Consider the following 23197-nt stretch of genomic DNA (forward strand, 5'->3'; position numbering starts at 1 on the left):
GGGCAGAAGGAGCATTAACGCCCAGCACAACCAAGAAGCCAAGTAGGGCTGGAGCTTGGCAGAGGACCGGCAGTCTTTCCCCTGCGCAGCCACACGGCACCGCTAGGGAAAAGTTTCAGGTCTGTCCTGGAGGGTCTTGTACCATTTTCTACGCCACTTCCTAAATGCTTCTCCACACCATCTGGTCACAGCATCCCATCTGGGTTAGTGAGGATGCCCTCTGTTAGAGGATTTGCATCCTCTCAGGAAGCTGTAGGATAAGCATCGGTGCTTATCTGCTCAGCAATGTCAGCACTTGGGCATTGGTGGATACACACAGAAGTGACAAGTTGGGTTGAAAGGTCTTAGCTGACACTTCTGTTGTTGGAGCTCCAGCGCTCACAACAAGATTTGAGACTCAGGTAACCTAAACCTTTGCTCCTTCCTAGGAACCCAAGCTCTCTGTGAGCCTGGAGTGGTTTAGCAGCCTGTGATTCACTCAAGAACCATGAAAGACCTCAGAGGCTAAATTCCAGCCATCCCGTGAGATCCAGGTTGGGACACGGGCCAGCTGGGCCGCCCTGTGCAGGTCTAAGTATCTCTAAAAATGGGGCTCTGTCCTTACTCAGGGATACCTCCCTTCCATTTCACATATTTTCTAGCAGAGTGAGGGCTCAAAAAGGCCCAAACAAAACCAAAGTAAGGATTGGATTCATTAACTATTAATATTATTCATTACTGGTATTTCTACAGTAGCCTTTGCATGCATGAAACTTCAGTACAAATGAAAATATCTCCCTCCTTCATGTATCTCACAAGTTCATTTATATGCAACGTAGCTTGTCAAGAGATGGCAAACAAAAGACCTGGGAGGAAGAGGATTTACTCTGAATAAGCCGATAGCTACAAATGATTCTGAATCATATCAGAATTAAGTGACTTAGTGCCACTAATGCCACTGGCAGTGCTGCTAGCCTTGACTCTGGTGAGGGGCTTAATCTAAGAGGCTCTTTTGATTTCTCAGAGGCTCCTAATGGTTAATTTTCTATTCCTTTTCCTTTTTTTTTATTTCTCCTTCTTTAGGACTTGTCAGACAGAAAGCCTGATGTGTGAAAGGATCTAATCTAGGCTATGCTTAGGTTAAGACAGGCAGGAGATGGAGGAACAAAAGAGGAGCAGGACAGAAAAAATATCTTGCCGTTTGGTTGATCCACTAATATTTGCTAATTGCAATAAATATGATACAGCACAGAACCTTCTAATGAGCTTATATAAAGCATTTTAATGGGACGCTGTGAGGTTAAACATTGTGTTTAAAAATATAAATGTCCTTAATAATTCCAGATTAAACAAGAATGAAGTTTGAATACCCAATTAATTTTTTCCCCCTTTGTGCCAGGGTCTGAACTGTATTTCACACACCTCAGCCACCGAAAACAGATGGGGCTTTATTCTGCTGCTTTCAGGCCGGAGCACACCTACACCATCAGAGGGAGGAGATGCAACGGGGCCACATCATGCCCTGGCTTGCCAGGCTGTTGGGCAGCTCTTGTTAGCTTTGGCCCAGCCTTGGGCTCCTCGGATGGTAGTGCTGAGGCTTGCACAAGGATTTCCCCCAAGGATGGCAACTCTGGGGCTTGCATGATGGTTTACTCCCCCAGCATGGCAGCTCTGGGGATGGCAGGTGGGTTTTCATCCAAGCACAGCAGCTCTGGGGCTTGCAAGAGGTTTCCCCCCAAGGACGGCAGCTCTGGGGCTTGTATGGTGGTTTTCTCCCCCAGCATGACAGCTCTGGGGCTGGCAGGAGGGTTTCCCCCCAGGGATGGATGCTCTGGGGCTTGCATGATGGTTTTCTCCCCCAGCATGACAGCTCCGGGGCTGGCCGGAGGGTTTCCCCCCAGCTTGGCAACTCTGGGGCTTGCATGACGGTTTTCTCCCCTTGCATGACAGCTCTGGGGATGACAAGAGGGTTTTCATCCAAGGACAGCAGTTCTGGGGCTTGCAGGAGAGTTTCCCCCCAAGGACGGCAGCTCTGGGGCTTGCAGGAGGTTTTCCCTCCAGCATGTCAGCTCTGGGGCTTGCGTGATGGTTTTCTCCCCCAGCATGACAGCTCTGGAGCTTGCAGGAGAGCTTCCCCCTAAGGATGGCAGCTCTGGGGCTTGCAGGAGGTTTTTCCCTGGGTGCTGCTCTATGAAATGGGGCCATTGCAGCTCCACCAGGACCAGCCTGGGGGTCCTCACACGGCACCAAATCACACTGTACAGCTCCATTTTCTTGTTTTAGCGCATGACTTAAAAGTTTCCATGTTTAGATTACAGGCCTTTCAGAGCAGAGTTTAAATCCAGAGCAGTGACTATGTTGAGTTTAACCGAAACTGAAGGAAAGAGCCTGTGGAAACTTCTTCACAAAGAAGTTTTGTAAATAGTGGTTTGATACTATGGTGATGGGTCCTTAGAACTGTCGACTCCATTTTTCTTTCTATTCAATCCCTTAGTTCTCTTCCAAACATGCAGATCTTAGTCCTGTCCTGCACGGCAGGGTTGATTGTGCACTTTTATGCACTGAACAAGTGCCAAGGAAATCATAGTTGGAGAATAGCGATGCTGGATCTACTTCCCAGCCGAGCCTCTCACAGAAACTGTGGGAAGGGGCCAAATGCATCTGCCCGCCTTGGTATCTCCAGGGGCTTCTGGATGTACCCATTTGCCCTGGGTCTTGGTAAACCATAAAGGATGGTCCAAATCTGAGAAGGATGAGAGTGCACCAGGTCTTGCCCAAACAAGAAACTCCATTCACAGACTGAAGGGCTCGGGTATGTTGCCACGTGGAAGCAACGCCAAGACCGTGCTTGAGGTCATGTCCTCTGCTGTTCACATCATCTGCCTGCTGGAGCCCGCTTTGGTGCTGGCCCTGGAACCCTGCAGCCCACCTCCCCATGGGGGCAAGCCCTAGGATGTCCCCGCTGCTGCCTGATGGAAGAGGAGCTGGACCACGCTGGCAGCCTGCACTTGGTCTGTGGATTACAGGGTGTCTGATCCTAAAATCCCCTGGGCTTCAGGCCACGATCACCACGAGTCTCTTCTGGGAGGTGCAGCCTCTCTCTACCATTTGAAGCATCCGAGTGTATCTATTCCCACTTACCCGCAAAGACACTGCAGAAAATTTAGTGGGGTTCTGCATTCTCTATCTAGCAAATTCTCTTCTCCCAGGTGGAAAGATCCTCTGCTTCTTTTATACTGAAGAAGGAGAGAAAATAAATGCTTCCGAATAACCCACAATCTGGGTGACTTCAACAGAAGCAGGAACAAGCACTTAAGAGTGTGATAGAAGGATTACTGTCGCCACATATCATTATCTGGGGGAGGACAAGCTCGACGCGCTGGAAGCTTTGTAAACATCTCAGGCTGCTTAGGGAATCTGCAACACAAGCCGAGATGTTTGAAAATGTATTTTTCCTAAATCATGCATTTCCCAGCTGAGTATGGACAAATTCGGGTCTGGAACAAGTCCAGTGAGCATGATGAACTACCACTAGGGAAGAGCAGAGGTAATTTTGTGTAACCCCCTCCCTCCCAGAATGATGCAATACCTCTTAAATTTGGTGGGAGAAAAACAAAAAAACAAGCCTGTGCAATATAATAAGGACAAAAGTTTGTTCTGATTCCCTCAGCCTTGAAGCCAGCTGGGCACAAGTCTGTGTTCGTTATATGCTGCAGTCTCGTGGCCCAGCAGATTGAGCGATTGTGTTTTCTGTTTACTTCTTTTTCCAATCTCTTCCGTAAGCCAAAGATAAAGCCAGTACAGCTCCGGCTGTACTTTTGAACCCATGTTTAAATGGGGTAGAAATAAATCTTAATGAGATTGTCCAGCCCTATTACCTTAAGTAGTATACCTCAAATGAACCCTGCTAAAGGCTGTAATTCCCTTCTGAGAGTTCAGGGACATGAGGAAGTGGCTCGTATTTCACTATTGTGGTTTGGGTGATTACCAGATACTTGGTAAAATTCCACCTTTATTGCATAAGAATTGGAGGAACCCGCCTTGATTTAAGACGTGAAAAGAGTAGAAGATGCATTCCTCTAATAAGCACAAAGAAATTTCTCCTAATCTTCACACCGAGCAGAAAACTACTTTTTACTTCACCAGTGTTCACATGCAAAAACTTTAGTCCCATAAATTCTTATTATTGGTATTTTGATGATTTCTATTCCACTTCTGGATAAAACCAAGGTGTTTTCACAGGACTTGCTGCTGGGCAGAGCGAGGAAGGCAGCAGCAGATGGGTAGGACTGGAAGGAGAAAGGAAGGGCCGGAGAGATCTCAGACGGGTGTCTCCGGGGAGCACCGCACTGCGGCAGGGACACCACTTATTTAGCATCTCTTGAGAACCACAAATGCAGTTGAAGAGAGGTGCTTTTTTAGAAGTACTTGCCTAAGGTACTGTATTGTTGGGGGATATGGCGGGCCCGTAGACCCCTTGACAGAAGAGATAGAGCAGTGTACCCATAAGAAGGCCGCGAGTTGCGTCATATAAGGACAATGTAACAAAAAGGAGGAGGAAGAAGATCGCTTCAGAGAACAAGGAGAGTTAGGCTGTGAGAAAGCCAGATTTTGAGCGATGCAAACAGGATTTCAATAACCAGTCGTATTGTAGCTATGAGCGCGTGTGCTATGTAACCTAACCAATTGAAAGCGTAGAAAGAACGCGTGAACACAGCGTGAACAAAAGATTACATATATAAGAAAGCCAAGTTTGTAATAAAGAGAGAGCTTAACTTAACTCTTCAAGGAAAGTCTTGTCGTTTGCCCGTCCCGACTGAAACGACACTATATAAGAAAGGAAGGGGTGGCCCTAAGTCTTTGGACACCTGCAGCAGCGTCCTGCAGAGCACAGGGCACATGCCCTTCACACTAAGGAGCAAGAAGAAATCCATCTTCCTAGCCCCAGCCCACTTGACTGTGCAGTAAATGGGTTTTTTAGATCACATTGTGCCCACAGCAGTCAACGGGTAACCCACAAAATGAAGGTGCAGAGGACAAATCTCTCCTCCTTGTCTAAATTTAGCCGAAAAGCCTTGGAAATACAGAGAAGGCAGCCAAGCAGCAGCAGCAGCCAGAGAATTTAGACAAGGAAGATAACTCAGTTCTGCTAAGTGGCTTTTGGGAAATAATAGAAGCATAAATAAGAATCTAATAACCTTTTACTGAACTAGAGTTAACCTCCAGCTCTGGGCAGAAACCTAGGACTATCCATGACCATAAACCGAGCTCAGTGAAGAATTAGGCTTCCTACTAATTTTTTGCCCCTTTTATAGATGTCTGATACCTGATCAGCACACAGAAATCTGGGCACTTAAGGATCTCCGCAGGCCCATCAGATGCTATTAACTGTTGAGAGGAGAGGTCTGGGACTTATTGCTAGTAATTAATGAGTGATTTGTCACAGAGGAACAAGACCAAACCTGGAGAACCTGTACCAGAGGATTCCTGCCCAGCTTTGTTCACTCCTCGGTGTTCTCCAGGCAGCCGACTAGTGAACAGGCTGGCCTGTGGCAAGGCCGTGCATCGAGTAGTGGAAAGTAAGTTTGATCTCCCTGTGCTGGCTCCTCACTCCAAACAACTCCTTTCGCATTCTTTCCTGAGAAGGCAGGCGCTCCGGGTGGCAAAGACACAGCTGTTTGGGTGGGCTCTGCATGGACTCACGCTACAGCCTTGTCTTGCCCTTCACGTCAGCTCATTAAGTTGTCCAGTTGCTTCCAGTTCTCCTCTCTCCTTGAAGGCAGCTTAATTAACGAGGCAGATAGATTGTCAATTGAGCAATTGCCTCGGAACAAGGAAATCTTTAGAGATTTGGCACCATTATCTAGGATAACCCAGCTGCTGAACTTCATTAGGAAAAGGAAGCAACTGCTAAATGTGCACTCAGCTTTGAGGCACGTTTCTGCGGGAGAATGCAAAAGCGATGTAGGAAAACTGAGTATTTTCTAAGCCTGTATCTCCCCCTTGGACAGAACGGAGATGTTTGGCTCCTGGCTACACCTGGCTACCATGGTGTCTCAAGCCATGGAGTAGCGAGTTTTCTTGTGCACCTTGGGGTGCTCCTCTGATTCCTCTCCCCTGCAGGGACACCTGACCTCAGAAGCAAGGGACATGGCACCGGAGCACACGTGCTGCTCCGGGAACTGTGTCCGTCCTGCTGAGGTCCAAATGGCAGCATGAAGCAGGGAGATGATCATGCTCAGGGTCTGATGGTCCTTCTGTATCCCCAGGGCCCAAAACCGTGCTGAAGCCTCATGTGGGTGGGTTATGTTTGGATTGATCTGAGCAGTGAGGCTCCTGCAGTAGGGAGGGGAGACTCGTCATGCCTCAACAAAAATGTGCTATCTGGACACTTTTCAGTGGACATCTCCTTCCAGGGTAGTGGGAGAACAGTGAAGACCTGTTTCCTTACTCCCCCCACTTTATAGGAACACCAGAGTAGGCAGGGAGTAGTAAAGGACTGCAAAAATGCTCTTTAGCTACTTTGTGTGCATGGAGGCTCCCCAAAGATCTGAAGAAACCAAACAATTGTAGGAGAGGAGCTTGCTGAGAAAACAAACACTCCTCCTGTGAAAAACTGCGAGCAGATTGAATGCGTTCCCTGGAGTTTTCCAATTTTTTCATTAAGTGACTCAAAATAAAAACACACAAAAATGTGGTTGGTGTTTAAAAAGGCAGTTTTTGTTAGAGAAATATTATTCTCCAGCCTACACATGTGAGTACTGTGTGTCTCAGCCTGCTGTATCTGTTCCAGTCACTGCACGTTCTCTCGCACTTTCCCACATGATGCTTCTCCCTATGCCTTAGATGTTTAAATATCTGACCAAAACATCTTTGAAAAAAAATCTTCACTCTCCAGTGACATAAGACTCCCCATATGTTGCTGACTGGGTGAAAACAGACAGTGCATAGACATTTTGACAACCCCCAGAAACTCATGACCCGAGAAACCTGGCTTTAGAAAAAAAATATTAAATCTTATGAGGGTCATGATAAACATCAAAGAGTTGGCAACACTAAGACATATCAAACAGTTCAGGTGAAATTTCCCAGAGAAATTGCTTCCATTTCATCAATGTGCTGTCTGTTTTCAAACAGTCATGCCTGAATATACCATTTGGAATTTATGATAGATGCAGAAAAGAATAGTTTTCTTCTCAATGGCAACCACATGCGGTCCATATGCCTGCAGCACAAACGGGTTGCAATCTCATGCCTAAGTCAGATGGGTGTGAGAAGGACAGCTAACTGTAGTGACAGGATGAACCTAGGGTAGCCTCTGGTCTGGGGTAGAAGAGCTGTAGAAAATGACAAATTTAGTGTCCAGCTGTAGAAAATGACAGATTTAGTGTCCCAGGGACAAGAGCTGCCTGTATCAGAGGTGCTCGTCTGCGAGGGTGTCGATGCTGCAGAGTATCTCCAAACAATTGGTAGAGTATCAAGTTGTTATTATTATAACAAGTATACTTATTGCTAGAGGTCTAGTTATGAGGTTTCAGAGATTTTGTATTTTATGACATGTGTTTCCAATAAGCTCTTTATCATAACATTCAGCTTCACCTGTTGGAGATATTGAACATGGTAAAGAACGCAATTCCAGGAAGATCAAGGATGATTTCAGGACAAGTCAGCTTGGAAAGTATTACCAGGACCTGGACTACACCTGTGCCTCAGCTGCAAAGCAGCTCTCAAAGGGAGAAGAGTTGGTCCACAGAGCAACTGTGGAAACCAAGCTTTTCACAAACGGTCACTGATGGCACATTCCTCATCCCCTTGTACTGGACCAGAGACCATGGATCTGATTTACAGACATGCCCAAGGCTCACGGCTGCCAACAAAGCTTGAACATACGAAATACAGTGCTGTGCTGGTGCTCTGAAAGAAGAGCTCCTCAGCATCTCCGATTAGACACCCATATTGGTGGGAACTGGTTTTGGCTTAATCTCAATGTGCCTCGGTCCCTCATATACAAACTCTGAATAATACCACACACATGGCTGTGACTTATTGCTAAGTCATATCTAGCAACGTTTCAGCAGGGGAAATACGAAACATTCACTGAGTTTTAATTAGGTACAAATATAAATACGTTTCTCTGAGCAATCATGCTGGGATGAAGTATGACTAATGCACGGTGCTTCCCACGCACCACGAGAGTGCTTGCTAGTGAGGGCTCACCCAGCAAACCTCACCGGCCACACAGCACAGGGCTCAGGCTGTCTGTCTGAAGAAGAAGAACCGGGCTGACCCAGCCGCAGTCTGCACCTATGGGTCAGGTGGATAAAGGTATTTCTGAGATTTTAGGAGTCATGATCCAAGTTCATTGGAGTGAATGGAAACCCTCCTCTTGACTCCAAGGGGTCTGGATCAGGCTCCTAAAGCTCTTCCATCCGAGATGCACCAATTACAAGTTTAAAATGAAGTTAGGTCCTTCTTAATCCCTCTGATACAATCAAGCACAACCTGAGACCCTCAGTTTGCCGCCACCTGTGTAGATTTTTGAGTAGCTGTGGAAAACACTTAGGTGTTCAGATGTTGCACACAGGTGTTTTTGTGTGCTTTTACTTCTCCATTGCATCAGCAAGGCCTCTTTAGGCAAGTTGTCTTGCTACAGGAGTTTTGACCCAACCCTGGCTTCAGGCTGGAGACCCCTTGCCAGGGTAGCTGGCTGCCTGCTGGGGTTTAACACATTTTACGACACATGGAGCTGCTGAAGTGCAGGGTCATTCTCTCATCAGAGCTTCTGGGGAGAAGCAGGAGTGACAATGCCCATCAGAGTAAACTTACAGAGCTGGTACTCACACAAACACGCCCCAGCCAACAGCCCTGGATCTCCTCTCCCACTGCTGGTTGCTGTATCCCACTGCACAGCAAGGATTTTACCAGTTTCACAGTAGTTTTATTAGTCACTGGGAAGTGTTCTGGATGCGCTGTGTCATTGAGGGGTACTGGCAAAGCCATAGCATATCCTGCAGCTCCACAAAGAGCACATCACAAAGGACAAGCGTGCATGCATGCTGTGTAGGCAGACAGTAAGTATATTTATCTACAAAATAGGTGAAAAGCACACGAAATGCCAAGTTTGGCAAGAAGTGCCTATGGATTGGTGAGGGGATTTTGGACCTAAACCTTTCAAATAACTCTCCAAAACTCTTCATTTCATGCCCTCACACTAGCTGGTGGGGGTAAAAGCCTTTGCTCTCCCAAGGAGCACTGAGGTGATGGAAACACGAGCCACGCAAACAGTGCTGAGAGCGGTGATGGGGTGCTGGGGCGTTCCTGGCCGGGCGGTGGGGAGGAGCTGTCTGAGATGAACGAGCCATTGGCACCTCTCTGAAAACGCTCGCTGTTATCTGCGATGGAGACAACATTGGACGTTCCTAAATCTTCTTGGAATTTGTTGTGACTCCTCGAGGACCACAGCCAATTTACTGAGCCCAGTTCAGTGTCATCAGATCAAGGGCTTGCAGAGACAGGCTTTTCCTCCAAAAACAATTTCTGTGATTGACAGACTGTGTGCAGAACCAAAGCACAGCTCTGACCGGCCTCCACGTGCCACGCTGACTCAACGGTGACTCCAGCTGCTCCATGAAACCCGGGACTCCTTTGGGGAACTGATCCTGGGCACTATCAACAGGTCCATGCCCAGTGGTTGGCCTTTGTCAGAAGCCCATTCGTCTGCCCCACAGTCCCTATCTCACAAGGAAGAAAGCATCTGGGGGATCTTGCCAGTCTTTTAGGTGAAATTTAGAGGTCTGAGATCTAAGGGAATCCTAAATGCTACGAGTTTAGCTGTGGAAACCATTAGTGCGTGGTGAGGGAGCTGATCACAGACAGCAGGGAAAGAAATGACAGGGAGAGAGAAGCAGGTCAGTGAGAGACTGGGCACTCACCAGGTTGGCGGGAGGGCAAACTGGGCATTTAGTTTGGAGTCTGAATGGCAAAATAAGGGAAGGGTGCCCCACCCTCCAAATTACTGCCTGTAAAACAGGTCTGTAGCAAGAGAGGGCTCCAGACAGCAAGAAGTAAATGTTAAATGCAATTATGGCTTCTAAATGCCGATGGCTTAACACAGACTATGTTGGAGATGCTGCAGATGTTGTGAGGCATGGAGGAGAGGAGGAGAAAAAAAACACATCAGTTGTTTTTTGCATGCCTTAAGTTACTGTAAACATCATGCAATAAGACTGTTCAGAAATGTGCTGTAGAGCCCGCGCAAGCGCCCTTGGGACAAACTAGAGTTTTCAAGTATTTCTACAGATCAGATTTCTACAGATTTCTACAGATTTCTACAGCAAAATCCTCCTGGAGGGAGGAGGAGCACTTGGGAACTATGTAGCATCTTCTGCATTTCCTTAACTAGACCCTTAACCAATATCCCACCTGCAAACTTTTGTGCCAACTTCAAATGTCTCTAACGACCGCCTGAAAGTGCTCTTCTTCAACACTCCCCCTCAAAAAGAAAAAAAAAGAAAAGGGAAAAAAAAAGAAAATATATCATCTCTTATACCCCCAGGTATGATTTCAGTACATTTCTGCAAACTTAGATTTCTGAAAAAAGGGTGTTAATGTCTCTGCTAGCTCAAATATTCCCAACTTGGAGCCCCAGTAGCACACACACACACATTTTCCTCTAGAAAGGCAGGGCGCAGGCGCAGCCCCTGCCTGCCAGCCAAGTATTTAGCCCAGTCCACAGAAGGACACCTCACCTGCTACACCTCAAATGCAGAGGCTGAAAATGGAGCCCAATCCTGTACCTTTGCTCAGGACACTCCAGGAACACAGTCAGCTCCCACCTAACTACCACCGAGCCCCAGGGACAGGACACCCATGTCCTGTTGCTCCCACGCTGCCTGCAGTAAATCCCCAAAATGAAGCCTGTGGACTCTCACAGGACACACATCACTCAACGTCACCAAGCCTAGCCCACCCAAATCACGCGTTGTCCCCTGCCATGCTGCTGCAGCCAGCAGAGGAGCGGCCGGCTGGGCTTACTCCTAAGCAAAGCGTCGGAGGTGAAAAGGGTAATTGACAGCAGAGTTTGTATTTTTCTTATTTCCAGAGGTTGCAAACTTTGAACCTAGTTTTAAGAAATAACTTCATGAGTAGCAGATGGGGGTTGTACTACACTGGAACAGGTTGCCCAGGGAAGCTGTGAATGCCCCATCCCTGGAAGTGTTCAAGGCCAGGCTGGATGGGGCTTTGAGCAGCCTGGTCTAGTGGGAGGTGTCCCTGCCCATGGCAGGGGGGCTGGAACTGGATAATCTTTAAGGTCCCTTCTAACCTAAACCATTCTATGGTTCTATGATGCTGTGTACAGGTACGCTACATTTGGCTGAGCTGGGATAAACTCCTGTTGAGAACAAGCTTGGCTGCAAGAGGGAGCAGCTTCTTTCCTCTTTGCTTCTGATGACAAAGAACCAGCTTTGCCATCTGTGTCATTTTACACAAGTGCAAATGCAGAGTTGCTCCAAGCCCTCCAGCTCTCTCCCTTTCCCAGCACTGAAGCTGCGTGGATTTGGGAGGCCTCAGATGTTTCCCAAACGGAAAAGCACTTTTTCCCCCAAGGTGGATGAGACGAGACTACAGAGTTTCTGTGAGTTGTTCATCAGTTACAAACCCTGTTAAATAACATAGAGTTCTCATTGCTGTGCAAAAATTAGCTATTAGTGCTTAATACTACTGTGATGGTGATCGTCCCCCCGTCCTCAGCACTGGTGAGGCCCCACCTCGAATGCTGTGTTCAGTTTTGGGCCTCTCACTACAAGAAAGACATTGAGGTGCTGGAGCATGTCTGGAGAAGGGCAACGAAGCTGGTGAGGGGTCTGGAGCACAAGTCTTATGAGGAGCGGCTGAGGGAGCTGGGGGTGTTGATCCTGGAGAAAAGGAGGCTGAGGGGAGACCTTATCGCTCTCTACAACTACCTGAAAGGAGGGTGTAGAGAGGTGGGGGTCTGTCTCTTCTCCCAAGTAATAGGCAATAGAACAAGAGGAAATGGCCTCAAGTTGCACCAGGGAAGGTTTAGGATGGATATTAGGAAAAATTTCTTCACTGAAAGGGTTGTCAAGCATTGGAAAAGGGTGCCCAGGGAAGTGGTTGAGTTACAATCCCTAGAGGTATTTAAAAGATGGGTAGATATGGTGCTCAGGGACATGGCTCAGTGCTGGACTTGGCATTGCTAGGTTAGTGGTTGGACTCAATGATCTTAAAGGTCTTTTCCAACCCAAATGATTCTATGATTCTGTATAGATCTTGAGCAGCCAGGGAGCCTGGAGGGAAAGGGCAGAAGCCAGTGAGGATTTTCTCCCCATTCCCTCACGCCCGAGGAGCAGAGGACGGGCTTCCAGCCTGGGTGAGCATGGCAAAGAGCTCCTGGGAAAAGAGGGGAGAGCAGCAGGGAGCCACGCAGGCTGCAGGAAATCCCCTGGGCTTTCAGCCAAACCAGATGACACAGCTTCATGGACAGGATGCGCTGCTACGGAAAGTCGCGTGCAGAGAGATGATGTCTTCCCCAGTGAGCCTGGATCGATCCGTGGCTGAAGCAAAAGAACAACCTACTAAATGGGGTAAATGCTGGCATTTGGAAATGCTTCTTTCTTGAGGATTTACACTGATCGTCAGACATTTTTACCTTCTCTCTTTAAAATGTTTGTCTCAGCCATGTCCATTGCAGCTGCAGAGTATCTTTAAATGACTTGGCTGTGGAACGTAGCAAGTTAGCCAAGAGCAAGGCTGGACTTGTAGACCTTCGGATGAAGTCCCTAGACAGGCTTCAGGCATTCCACAGTGGCACCTAGCTCCAGAGACCTGAGCGCGGCTGCACCGCTTCAGTGACGGTGCTGTAGCGATACCCATTCACAGTCTCTCCTCATTGGGGATTCACCCCTTTCTTTCCCAAAGCTGAAAGATTTACATGTGAGGTTTTCTTGTCTCTAAGGACACTGCCTGCAAGATTGCTCATGCTTCAGTGTGCAAAGTTAGGTCTGCAGGTGTGGGAGCCCCAGCACCCCACCTCACCTTCCCCCGGCCAGGGGATGTTCCTGGGGAGCTCTGAGAGTGCAAACCATTGCTGGTGGGTTTAGTGGGCTCGGGAGCTGTTGTTCATCCTGCAGACTGCTCTCTTGAGGTGCTTAAGACATGCCATTGCCTTTCTAACCTCCAGCAGATAGCTGGGTTGATATGCTGAAAAAAACCTTGCCACTTCCCTGCTTACCCCAGAGCACTAAAGGCAGTCTGTCCAGCAATTCTGCCAGGTGATTTCAACATGTTCCCTTTTCCTTAGGGTCTCCCCCTGCAAACAGTAGCGTTCAGTGGGACCACTCACATGGCAACATCAATGTCTGAGTCAAGACCTTTTATCTAAGGTTTAGACTGCAAAGCAGAACTGGTCCTCCAGCCCTCAGGGGGCCACAGATTTATCTGCAAGAATCTAGACGTTATTTACCAAATAGAACAGAATCACAGAATAGTTTGGATTGGAAAGGACCTTTAAAGGACATCCAGTCTAACTCCCCTGCAATGAGCAGGGACATCTTCAGCTAGATCAGGTTGCTCGGAGCCCCGTCCAACCTGACCTGGAATGTTTCCAGGGATGGGGCATCTCCCACCTCTCTGGGCAACCTAGGACAGTGTTTCACCACCCTCAGTGTAGAAAGTTTCTTCCTTCTATCTAGTCTAAATCTGCCTTCTTTCAGTTTAAAGCTGTTACCCCTTGTCCTATCGCAACAGGCCCTGCTAAAAAGTCTGTCCCCATCTTTCCTGTAGGCCCTCTTCAGGTACTGGAAGGCTGCAATAAGGTCTCCCTGGAGCCTTCTGTTCTCCAGGCTGAACAACCCCAACTCTCTCAGCCTGTCCTCACAGCAGAGGTGCTCCAGCCCTCTCATCATTTTGAGGCCCTCCTCTGGACCCACTCCAACAGGTCCATGTCCTTCTTATGTTGGGGACTCCACAGCTGGACCCAGCACTCCAGGTGGGGTCTCACCAGAGGGGAGCAGAGGGGCAGAATCACCTCCCTCGTCCTGCTGGCCACGCAGGTCTGATAAAGGGTTAATTTAAAGCATAGTCCTATTCTAAGTACGTGCGAGTGGGGCAATTTTATTTGACAGGAGTTCTGCTCGTGCATGTGTTGAGTCATTTCCAATGATTTTTTGTTACAAAAATGTATTTTTGCCATATTTTATTCCCAGCAGCTGTTTAGAGCCAGCCCAGCGTGGGAGATGGAGGTCTCGCTCCCTGTCAGCCTCCCTGGCTGAGCTAAGCGGGCTCCCCATGACAGTGCAGAATTTGTGTTGCATTTCAGGAAATCTAAATTCCTGTAGGTTTCGGGGGTATCCTGATTCGGAAAACACCAATTTAAGCAAATTGGCTCCAGTCTGTCTTAAAGACATGTTTGAAATGTGTAATTTTAGCTTTGAAAGGAAGTATTTAGCTAAAGAGTCAGGAACGTATTTCAGATGAAAGGTCTTGTTTCCTCCTCGATTGAAACGAGGCCAATAAAAGTTTGGGAGGAATTTTAAGGAAATTCAGTTAGATTCGCTTGCCGCCTGCTGCAGAACAAGCTACATCAATTCTGTTTCTTCCCTTCTTAGCCCTGTTGTAGTAAATAACAGAGAAAGTATGTACTTATGGGATTCCCAGCGTCTGAATAGCTACTCCCTCTTCAGCAATATAATCTTCATTTATTATGGCTGAACACCTTGTATGATTGCCGCAGTGATGTTATCCACAAAAAGTCACCCGTGCTGTTCAAAGTCAGTCTGTGGCTGAGATAAGCAATAAGAAAATAAGGAAACAGGCACTTTAAGAACCTTTGCGTGACTTCAGAGGTTTTTCTGAAGTCAAAAGGATTGTGTTAAGAACCAGAAGCATCGTGACTCATATATTCCCAGTCAAAATGCTGGGTGCGTGAAAAGCTGTTCAGTCGTAGGGAGACCGAACTGCGTCTGGTTACAACAGAAAAATAATACACACAAGAGGAAGCACTTAAATAATTGATGTGCTTTCCTTTTATGTGCATGTAGGAATGACAGGAAATCTATGTAGCTGGCGCTAATGGACAGCATCGGTACATCAATAATTGCTAATGAGAAAGAAATAGTAGTGCATTTGTCCTGAAGTGACTGCTCTTTCTTTCTTTTCAATCTCCCCATGTTACAACAGGAAAGTAATAGTGTAAATTTTAGAATTCCGTTCACTAATAGATGATTTTGATAGCGACGCTTTCAAGTGCCTTTTTTGGTATGAATTCGGTCCAAAATGACTGTCCACTCACTTACATTTAATCTGCAGCCTGACATCTTGGATCCTTTTTTTAATGTCTTCTGTGCTACATTCAAACAGCAAAATAAAACTTTGTTTGCATCACATGTTTAATTTTCCATTCCACGCCAGCAAAAGGGAGCAGCCACACTGGCGCTGGACATAAAACAGACATTTAAAAACACACAATGCTTTCATCCTGAAAAATTGCATAACCGTTTCCAGCGTAGAAGCAGGATACTCTTCACTGAATAAAGCTTCTTGATGAAAAATTATTGGTATATCGACCCATTCATACGCAGCTATTTAATTCAAAGATGGTATTCAGCCGTTCCCTCCGAGTTGCTTGTCCGAGCGAACAATTACGCAGCTGTTCTTGCTACATTCCTGCGTAGGCTGAAAGCAGGCTAAAAATCCTGGCATTAATTTGCTGGAACTACAAACTGCAGTCCTCCAGGTTGTTCAGGAGGTGGTTTGCAAAAAAAGGTTGGTGAAGCAATACATGCGCTTGACGCTACTATTGTGCTTTGGCTAAACTTATTTATAGCTGCGTGCGTGCGTATGGACGGCCGCATGCAGACGTCTGCAGGGTTTGGGTTCTAAGCAGGGCCCTGGCTTCTAGCCACATTGCGGTGCTAATGATACCTGTCACCGCAACAACTTTTTGCAGCTTTAGTATCCGGCCGCATTCAAAACAAAGGATTTTAAAAAGGCGATGCCAGCCTTACTGTCCTCATTGGACTCATCAAAGGGGCACTTCTGCTCTGGTGGGCACTAATGATCATTTTAGAAAGTTTGATGCAGATGTTTTGCAACCCTGTGCATGGAGTTTTTCCTGCTTAAGTTTTAAAGTCTGAACTAGGTACTAAAAGAGCAATAACTGCAAAGAGAATTATTTGATTTCCAAACACCTTGGCGCGAAGAGCAAGCTGCCAGCAACCAGTTCACTAAAATTGCTTAATAACTGCGCAGGAGTCCCACGATTTCTATCTCCAGCACTGGCTTTGAGTGTATTTATATATGTGTACGTGCAGGCACACATCCACACATATGTGAAGCAGTGGCTGGAGGGGTTGTTTGTGGCCGGTGTGGGGCAGAGCCAGGGGAGGCAGGGAGAGCCCTCCTGCCCGGGAGCTGGGCTGGAAGCAGGGACAGCTCCGGCTGGGGGACGCGGGAGGATTATTGAGGGGAACAGAGAGAAACGACCCTTTCCTCTGCGGCCACATCTACACATCGCTTTATCTTTACTTTTCGTCCCTGCCCGTAACAAACTGCTTCCTTCCCTCAAATCACGCATCTCCGGACGCTTTTCTGGAGGCAACCTCCTAGGTCCTCTCAGCAGCGAAGGTAATTGAGATATCAGTAACTCCTGCACACAACATGCCATGCACACTCAATATCAGTTTCACCATTCATATCAGATGCCAGCTAAATACTGCCACTGTCACCCTGAAATATCCCACCCTCAACTCAGAGTGCTTAACAAGCAAACTGAGGTCGGGCCCTTCAAACCAAAGCCTGAAAAAGGGGAGCTTTGCTGGTGATCAGAGCAGCCCTTTGGGAAGGGAAGCAGGGAATATTCCTCTTCGTCTCTCCTCTCTTTAGACAAGGACAGCAACGGCACAGGGGATTGCGCATAGTGCAGTTTGCTCTGCACCATATACATAATTTATGTTTTTCCACTCTGGTTTTGAGTGTGCGTTTTTGGGCTTGGGGTTGTTTTTGTAAAATGGAAGCAGATAGAGGAGGGGGAAAAAAAAAAAAGGCACTGCAGCAGCAGCTTTCTCCTTCTCCAGCCCCACTTTTTAGCTCAGATCCTCACCGCTGACACATGGCCTTTGTAGGCCAGTGAAACAGGAGTGCTACACAATATGTGTATGTATATATATGTATATACACATATGTGAAAAGATAAATGCTTGCCATGACGAAAGGAAAAAAGAAAAAAAAAAGGTGTTTTCAACGGTCCATCTCTTTATTAGTAAAATGCCTTGGCAGGGAATTACTCTAGCATTTTGACAAGAGTTTCCTTTTGTGCAGACAATCTAGTGAGTGTTTACGGTTCCTATAGAAGTTAAAAGAAACCAGCTGAGCAACATGCTTCTTGCTGGCGTGCTCTCCTGCTCGGTGAAGTTTGACATATACAGCCATAAGCGCTAGCGAAGGACCCCTTTCCAGATATAGGCAAAACATGTGAGGCACTTACTTTGAAAATAAAGTACATTTCTATTTCCTTTCAGCAAACAAACCTTCCGCATTACTTTTATCTGCCCTTGCTGCGTCCGTTACCGTCTGGGAAGGTTTATCAAGGCATGAGCAGGACACGTACACAGGGCGCCGGGTCCTGGAGGACCCATCCCCAGAAACTCTACTTCCTGAGCTCGAGAGGATGCACATCGATACCATCACCTCTCTGGCCACAGACGCTTCAGACCATCTGCCTGAATTACCGAACCCTTCCTCCTATCCAGCCCCTGGTGCCTTTAGAGAAAATCCAGGCGTTACCACCCGCGCCAGCCCTCCACCACGGACTCGCGAGGAACCGCACCGGGATCCGCAGCGCACGCAGGGAGTTTCTCCTCTCCCTGCGGCGGCTCCGGCTCCCTTCGAAAGCAAGCAGCTTCGCGTGTGACTTTGCAATCTGAGAATGTGAACTAGCCGGCAGGACAGCGGGGTAAATATAAATCTGGCGCTTACCCACAGGCAGTCCCTCGCAGTCTGACATCGTGCGAGAAGTCCTCCTCACCGGGGGGCTTAAGGAAAACCACAGCGGGAAGGCAAACACGGGTCCTTCTGCTTGCAAAAGCACGGGGTGGGGGGGTGGGGGGGGAAATATCTAACAATTTACAGCCACCCTGCTCTTACACTGTACATCTACCCACCCAGGGAGCTGTAGCAACAGTCCCGTCCCTGCCTTCTCATTATGGGATGTAAAGATAAGAATGTGCTTTTGTGCCAAAAGAGTGTGCTATTGGTGGATAAATTTGTTGTCATCCCTCCCCTTCGCAGAGTTTCCTCTTTAATGTCACAGAGGCACATTACCCTGTCGGAAAGGCCATCGAATATTTATGAAACGGCTTTTAAGAGCTAAGCTGCAAATCCGCGCTGGAGAACTGGGCTAATTGCCGTGCGGTGGGGTTGGTGGTGGGAGCCGCGCTGCCGGGGTGCTCCTGCTGCCCTGGGTCGGGGGGGGCGGGGGGCAATGGGGGGCAGGTGGTGGGCTGGGGGACACGCTCTGACATCTTGCTCTGTGCCTTCTCCGTCTGCAGGTTAAATAAGTGTCCGAGCAGAAATACTCGCTGCTGAAGAGAGGGCAGGAGCCAGGATGTATCTATTTAAGGGGGAAAGAGAAGAAAACCAGCTCTTCTGTTTATACTGCAATATCTGAGAAATAGTTTCTGTGACACTGTTACGAAAGGCTGTTTCATGGTATACAATATTACTGTGAGCGCAGATTTCTCTGTAACTTCATGACTTTTACTTGCTTAGAATACGCCGTTTTAACGCTGCTTTAGTGAAGCATTTTGTGGCTGCTCCTACAACTTATTTTTTTAATCTTTGGAAATGTTTATGTGGATTTGCTTGGTATGAGCTTTCCAGACCGGTCTAGTCAGTAGACAGTACCCCTGTACACTCGTGTGTTCGTTAGGCACCTTAACGAAGTGCAAGGGAAGGCTCGGGCAGCATTTGTGCCATGGTAGGCTGGGCAGGGAGGCGTGCGGGACATGGTGGGTGCCCTCAGCACCCAGGGGGTTGGTTTGCTGCCCCTTTTTCTCCCAGGAACAGACAGGGACAGTCTGGGCTTTATCTGACACAGATCTTTAGTGTCTGAGCCCTTCACAAATGTCCGGGTTTTGGACCTGGAGCTGGTGCGAGGGCTGGGAGGAGAGGGAGGCTCCACTGCGGGGCTCTGGGAAGTGCTTCTAGACCCTGTGGCCCAACACGGCCCTTTGGGAAAACGAGCTGCCGGAGCCCCAGGGACACCTTTTTTCAAAATGTCTTGAAAAAAGCCTTCGTTTACATGAAGTATACCAGGAACCCAGTGAAAAATTCAGTCTGGTTTTACTTAGGCACTTCAGCCTAAGGACCCCAAGGCTGACTCTGCTGGCGCTACCTGCTTGCTCTCTGAAGAGAAGCCTTTTAATACCCTGCTGGTTACCCAGCAGCGTAGCTAGTCGTGGATTTGATTCAAGATGTCAGGCCAGTGACTAAGAAGCTAAAATAGCTGCAGATGTAGAGAGTTACGTGTTCCTGAAGCCATCCCTCAAGTCACCGGCACAGGGTCGGATGAGCGGGGCTGGGGGTGTCCCAGGGCTGCTGGGGTCTGCCAGCACGAAGATCTGTTGGCATCACTGTGGCAGGGACAGCCCTTGTCAGTGGCTGTCTCTAGGTCTGCTTGTGCAGCAGCATGGGGATATTCACTGGTGTAAGGCTCACCTGGGTGGTGGCTCTGGGGACAAACAGAGCTCAGGCCGTGCTCTTCGTCAAAGCGGCTGTACAAGGAGAAGAAGCGCAGGGCACCGTGCTCAGGCCCTCCATCCCACTACCACCCACAGTCTCGAGGCGTGGTCTCTAGCTATTCTAGAAGATAGGGAAGATGTGGAGATGTCTGGTTTTAATCTCAGTACACCTCTGGGAAGGGAAGAAGGCCTAAATCAGACCGGAGGACTTTTCTTCCAGTGCTATTTCACTGCAGAAACATATTGCTCCAACGTGTGTGAACTGAAGCTTTCTTAGCTCAACCCTGTGCAAACGCAGGCTCCCGGTGCTGCAAGCATTTACGTGCCAATTTAACTTCAAGCCCCACTGAAGTTCCTGGAACTACTCGCAGTTATAAAGTTAAACAGATGCATAAGTATTTGCAGGATCAAGGGCTCACCATTCTTACTTGTATTCATGGGGCAAACAGCTGCAGCTGATTTTGAAGTTACCTCTCACAGCTGTGTGCCGGTGCTCTTCTGCTGAAGGTTAGAGCCCTCCAGCAGAGCTGGACAAGTGCCTGCAGTGAAGGCACGCCAAATCACAGCCTGGTGTCTTAGTTCTAACTCATCTTCAAGAGCTATTTAAGAAATCTATGCCTCAGTCAGCACCGTCACATCGTCCTTGGCCAAGTCAAGGGGTCAACATCTTCTGGAAGAGGGACAGAGAAGCCAGCGGAGAAGATTGAGGGTGGAGGATAAATGCGTCTTAAACTACTGCAGCAAAGTTGGCAATAGCTTGTCTGCCAGAGCCATTATTAGGATTTGGCCTTGAGAGAGCTCTTCAGTGAAACACTAAAGCATGAAGTTATCCACGGGGTCAAAAGTTGAACAAATCAAACCTAATTCTTACAATGATAGTCACAAACATCTTCCTTTGACGAGGACTGCTCCAATTTAAAAATTAACTTGATCCCTGGATACTTTAGTTATAGTTTTTGAGAGGCTATAACACTTTTTTTTCTTTTTTTCTGAGTAAAACTGAGCATTTCTTTTAACTTCCCCTGTTTCTCAGCCTGAAGAGAGCCATGCTTGCTCATGGAGAAAGGCCAAGCCCGGAAAATTTAAGTCTGAAAGGAGAAAGTTTGGGGAATTTATGAATAAGCCTGGTGTCTGTCACGGCAAAAGCCAAACATTGAACTAAACAATAAAAGGTGAGAAGTAAAGCACATATTATTTTAGGAGGTATTAAGCGAATGTGGGAAATGTGCTAAATATCTGTCAGTAACTCCTCTTGCTTGGGCTTTCCAAGAAACCTGAAGGATGCTTACCCCTCAACACACAGTGAAAACCGGTCATGAATCCATCTGCTTCGGACTACTACCGACAGATAGTCCTCTGCATAAAATCCATGGCAAATACCAGGAGTGGGATGGTAAATGTAATTCATGGAAGGGAGTCACTGAAGTATTTCCGAAAGAAGGTTTGCTCAAACTGATTTGGTCTCCTGTGGGAGACAGTTGCATTGCCCTGATGCATCTTGAAATACTTAAGCCCTTGCTAGAGTGGCCGTGCCCCTCTCTGGAACTTTCCAGGAAGAAATATAAGTGTCTTGTTTGCTGTTTATGCCACAAATCCTGCAGATAACCCAGAGTCTGGACTGTGCAAAGGGCTTTTGAGATACTGAGAACCTGGAGCTGAGCTGATCTGCCTGGGGAAAGATGACACAGTTGAGGAAACCTGGGTTTCACCTACAACAGTCCGAGCACACAGACACCTTAGTGCCTGAATACTGTCACCTACGTGAATGAGACATGTAGCAGGACTTAGTTTCTAACCTAGATGTTTACACATCCCATTATGCTCCTGACCTAAGTGCCTAAACCCCTTGGAAAATCTGGTCTTTAAGATTTTAAGTCCCATGGCCGGGGCGGGGGGGGATGGTGGTGGTGGTGTCGTAATTTTCCCCACAACCTGACGGGCTCAGCCATCTGACCGTGCAAAGAGCCAGATCCTCCCGACAGCTCCCAGCTGGTCCAGGGCTTTTGCTGTTGCTGGCTCGCCTCTTACTCAGCCACGGATGCAGCCAGTCTCCTCCAAACCTGGTAGGAAAAGCAGGGAGCTGCGCTCCTCACCGTGGGATCACAGGCCCTGATGGACGTTACTGATGGAAGGGCTTTGCTAAGCTCATCACTGCCATAGGAGCGTGGACAAATTGTTTCCCTTCCCTCTGCCTTTCTCTCTCCTGGCAGAGGGAAATCATGAGAAGCGAGAATGAGTTCTTTAGCTAGCCGAGTCAGATCTGATGATTAAATCTGCAATTTTCCGTGAGATGATTGAAGCAAGCGCCTTACTGCCCGCTTCGGCAGGCATTTATATCATCTCCCATCAGCACGATTTCCACGCAGTTTAAATAGAGAATGGCTGAAATGCGCTTCTCCCTTCTAATTTATGCAAATTCCCTTGGGATTTTTCCTGCCGTGTGAAGAGATTTCTGCCTGTTGGGTACGGGAGGATTCGCAGCCTGGGCAGGGGGAGGGGAGGGATAGGGAGGGCGAGGAGAGAAACTGCAGGCTGATATAAGCAGGCTGGCATCAGGATGTGGGTGACCTTCTCTCAGAGCACTGAGGAGCCCGAAACACAGTCCTGCAGGCTGGGACAGTCCTGGGCCAGACCCCATGCTTGGATGAGTGAAATATTCCCGCCAGCACAGACAGATAAGCTGAATATATTCAGAAGTTGCTTTAGGTATTTTGCTCCCACTGCTGCGTTTCCCTAGGAGTCAGGGTTAGGGGTTTGTTATCAAAGACTGTTTTTCCTCCTTTGAATTGCCCTGCGGCTGGCGGGGAGAGCATGGCCCTTTCTGTCCTGTAGTGTAAGGGGTAAAATTAATTGAATTGTACCCAGATAAGACCAGAACAGGGCCATGAAGATGATGAGAGGGCTGGAGCGCCTCTGCTGTGAGGACAGGCTGAGAGAGTTGGGGTTGTTCAGGCTGGAGAAGAGAAGGCTCCAGGGAGACCTTATAGTGGCCTTCCAGTACCTAAAGGGGAACTACAGGAAAGATGGGGAGAGACTCTTTATCAGGGATTGTAGTGATAGGATGAGGGGTAACAGTTTTAGACTGAAAGAGTGGAGATTTAGATGAGATATTAGGAAGAAATTCTTTACTGTGAGGCTGCTGAGACACTGGCACAGGTTGCACAGGGAAGTTGTGGATGCCCCATCCCTGGAAGTGTTCAAGGCCAGGCTGGATGGGGCTTTGAGCAACCTGGTCTAGTGGGAGGTGTCCCTGCCCATGGCAGGGGGTTGGAACTAGATGATCTTCAAGGTCCCTTCCAACCCAAACCATTCTATGATTCTATAATAAAGTGCAGAGGTACAAGAGGGGATCACGCTGGCCAGCCACCACCCACCCCACTGCTGGCCCCGCATCTCCTGAGACACTGGCACGGCCTCGGTGCGGTCATGGCCATACCTATGGGACCAGCGGGCCAAATCCA

The 23197-nt window shown here is 48.0% G+C and overlaps 1 protein-coding gene and 1 long non-coding RNA gene across 8 annotated transcripts in view; one reads left to right on the forward strand and one right to left on the reverse strand.

The window, feature by feature from the left end:
* Positions 1-18220, reverse strand: part of EML1 (EMAP like 1) — a 131830-nt gene extending 113610 nt beyond the window's left edge. For 4 of the 6 annotated variants that reach the window (XM_074584027.1, XM_074584019.1, XM_074584024.1 and 1 more), the window contains exon 1: positions 17974-18196. In XM_074584027.1, the coding sequence (XP_074440128.1) occupies positions 17974-18001 (28 nt within the window). In that variant the 5' untranslated portion in view covers positions 18002-18196. Of the gene's footprint in view, positions 1-17973 lie in introns of all 6 variants that reach the window. The other 2 variants (XM_074584026.1, XM_074584022.1) reach the window with 2 other exon arrangements.
* Positions 17820-18731, forward strand: LOC141742239 (uncharacterized). Of its 2 annotated transcripts, none has more exons than XR_012586642.1 (2): positions 17820-17950; positions 18546-18731. It is a non-coding gene; the product is annotated as an uncharacterized LOC141742239 (long non-coding RNA). The 2 variants fall into 2 exon arrangements; XR_012586641.1 differs by lacking the exon at positions 17820-17950 and adding an exon at positions 18313-18413.
* Positions 18732-23197: the final 4466 nt, after the last annotated feature.

The sequence above is a fragment of the Larus michahellis genome, chromosome 4, assembly GCF_964199755.1.
Source record: "Larus michahellis chromosome 4, bLarMic1.1, whole genome shotgun sequence".
Classification (NCBI taxonomy): Eukaryota; Metazoa; Chordata; class Aves; order Charadriiformes; family Laridae; genus Larus; species Larus michahellis.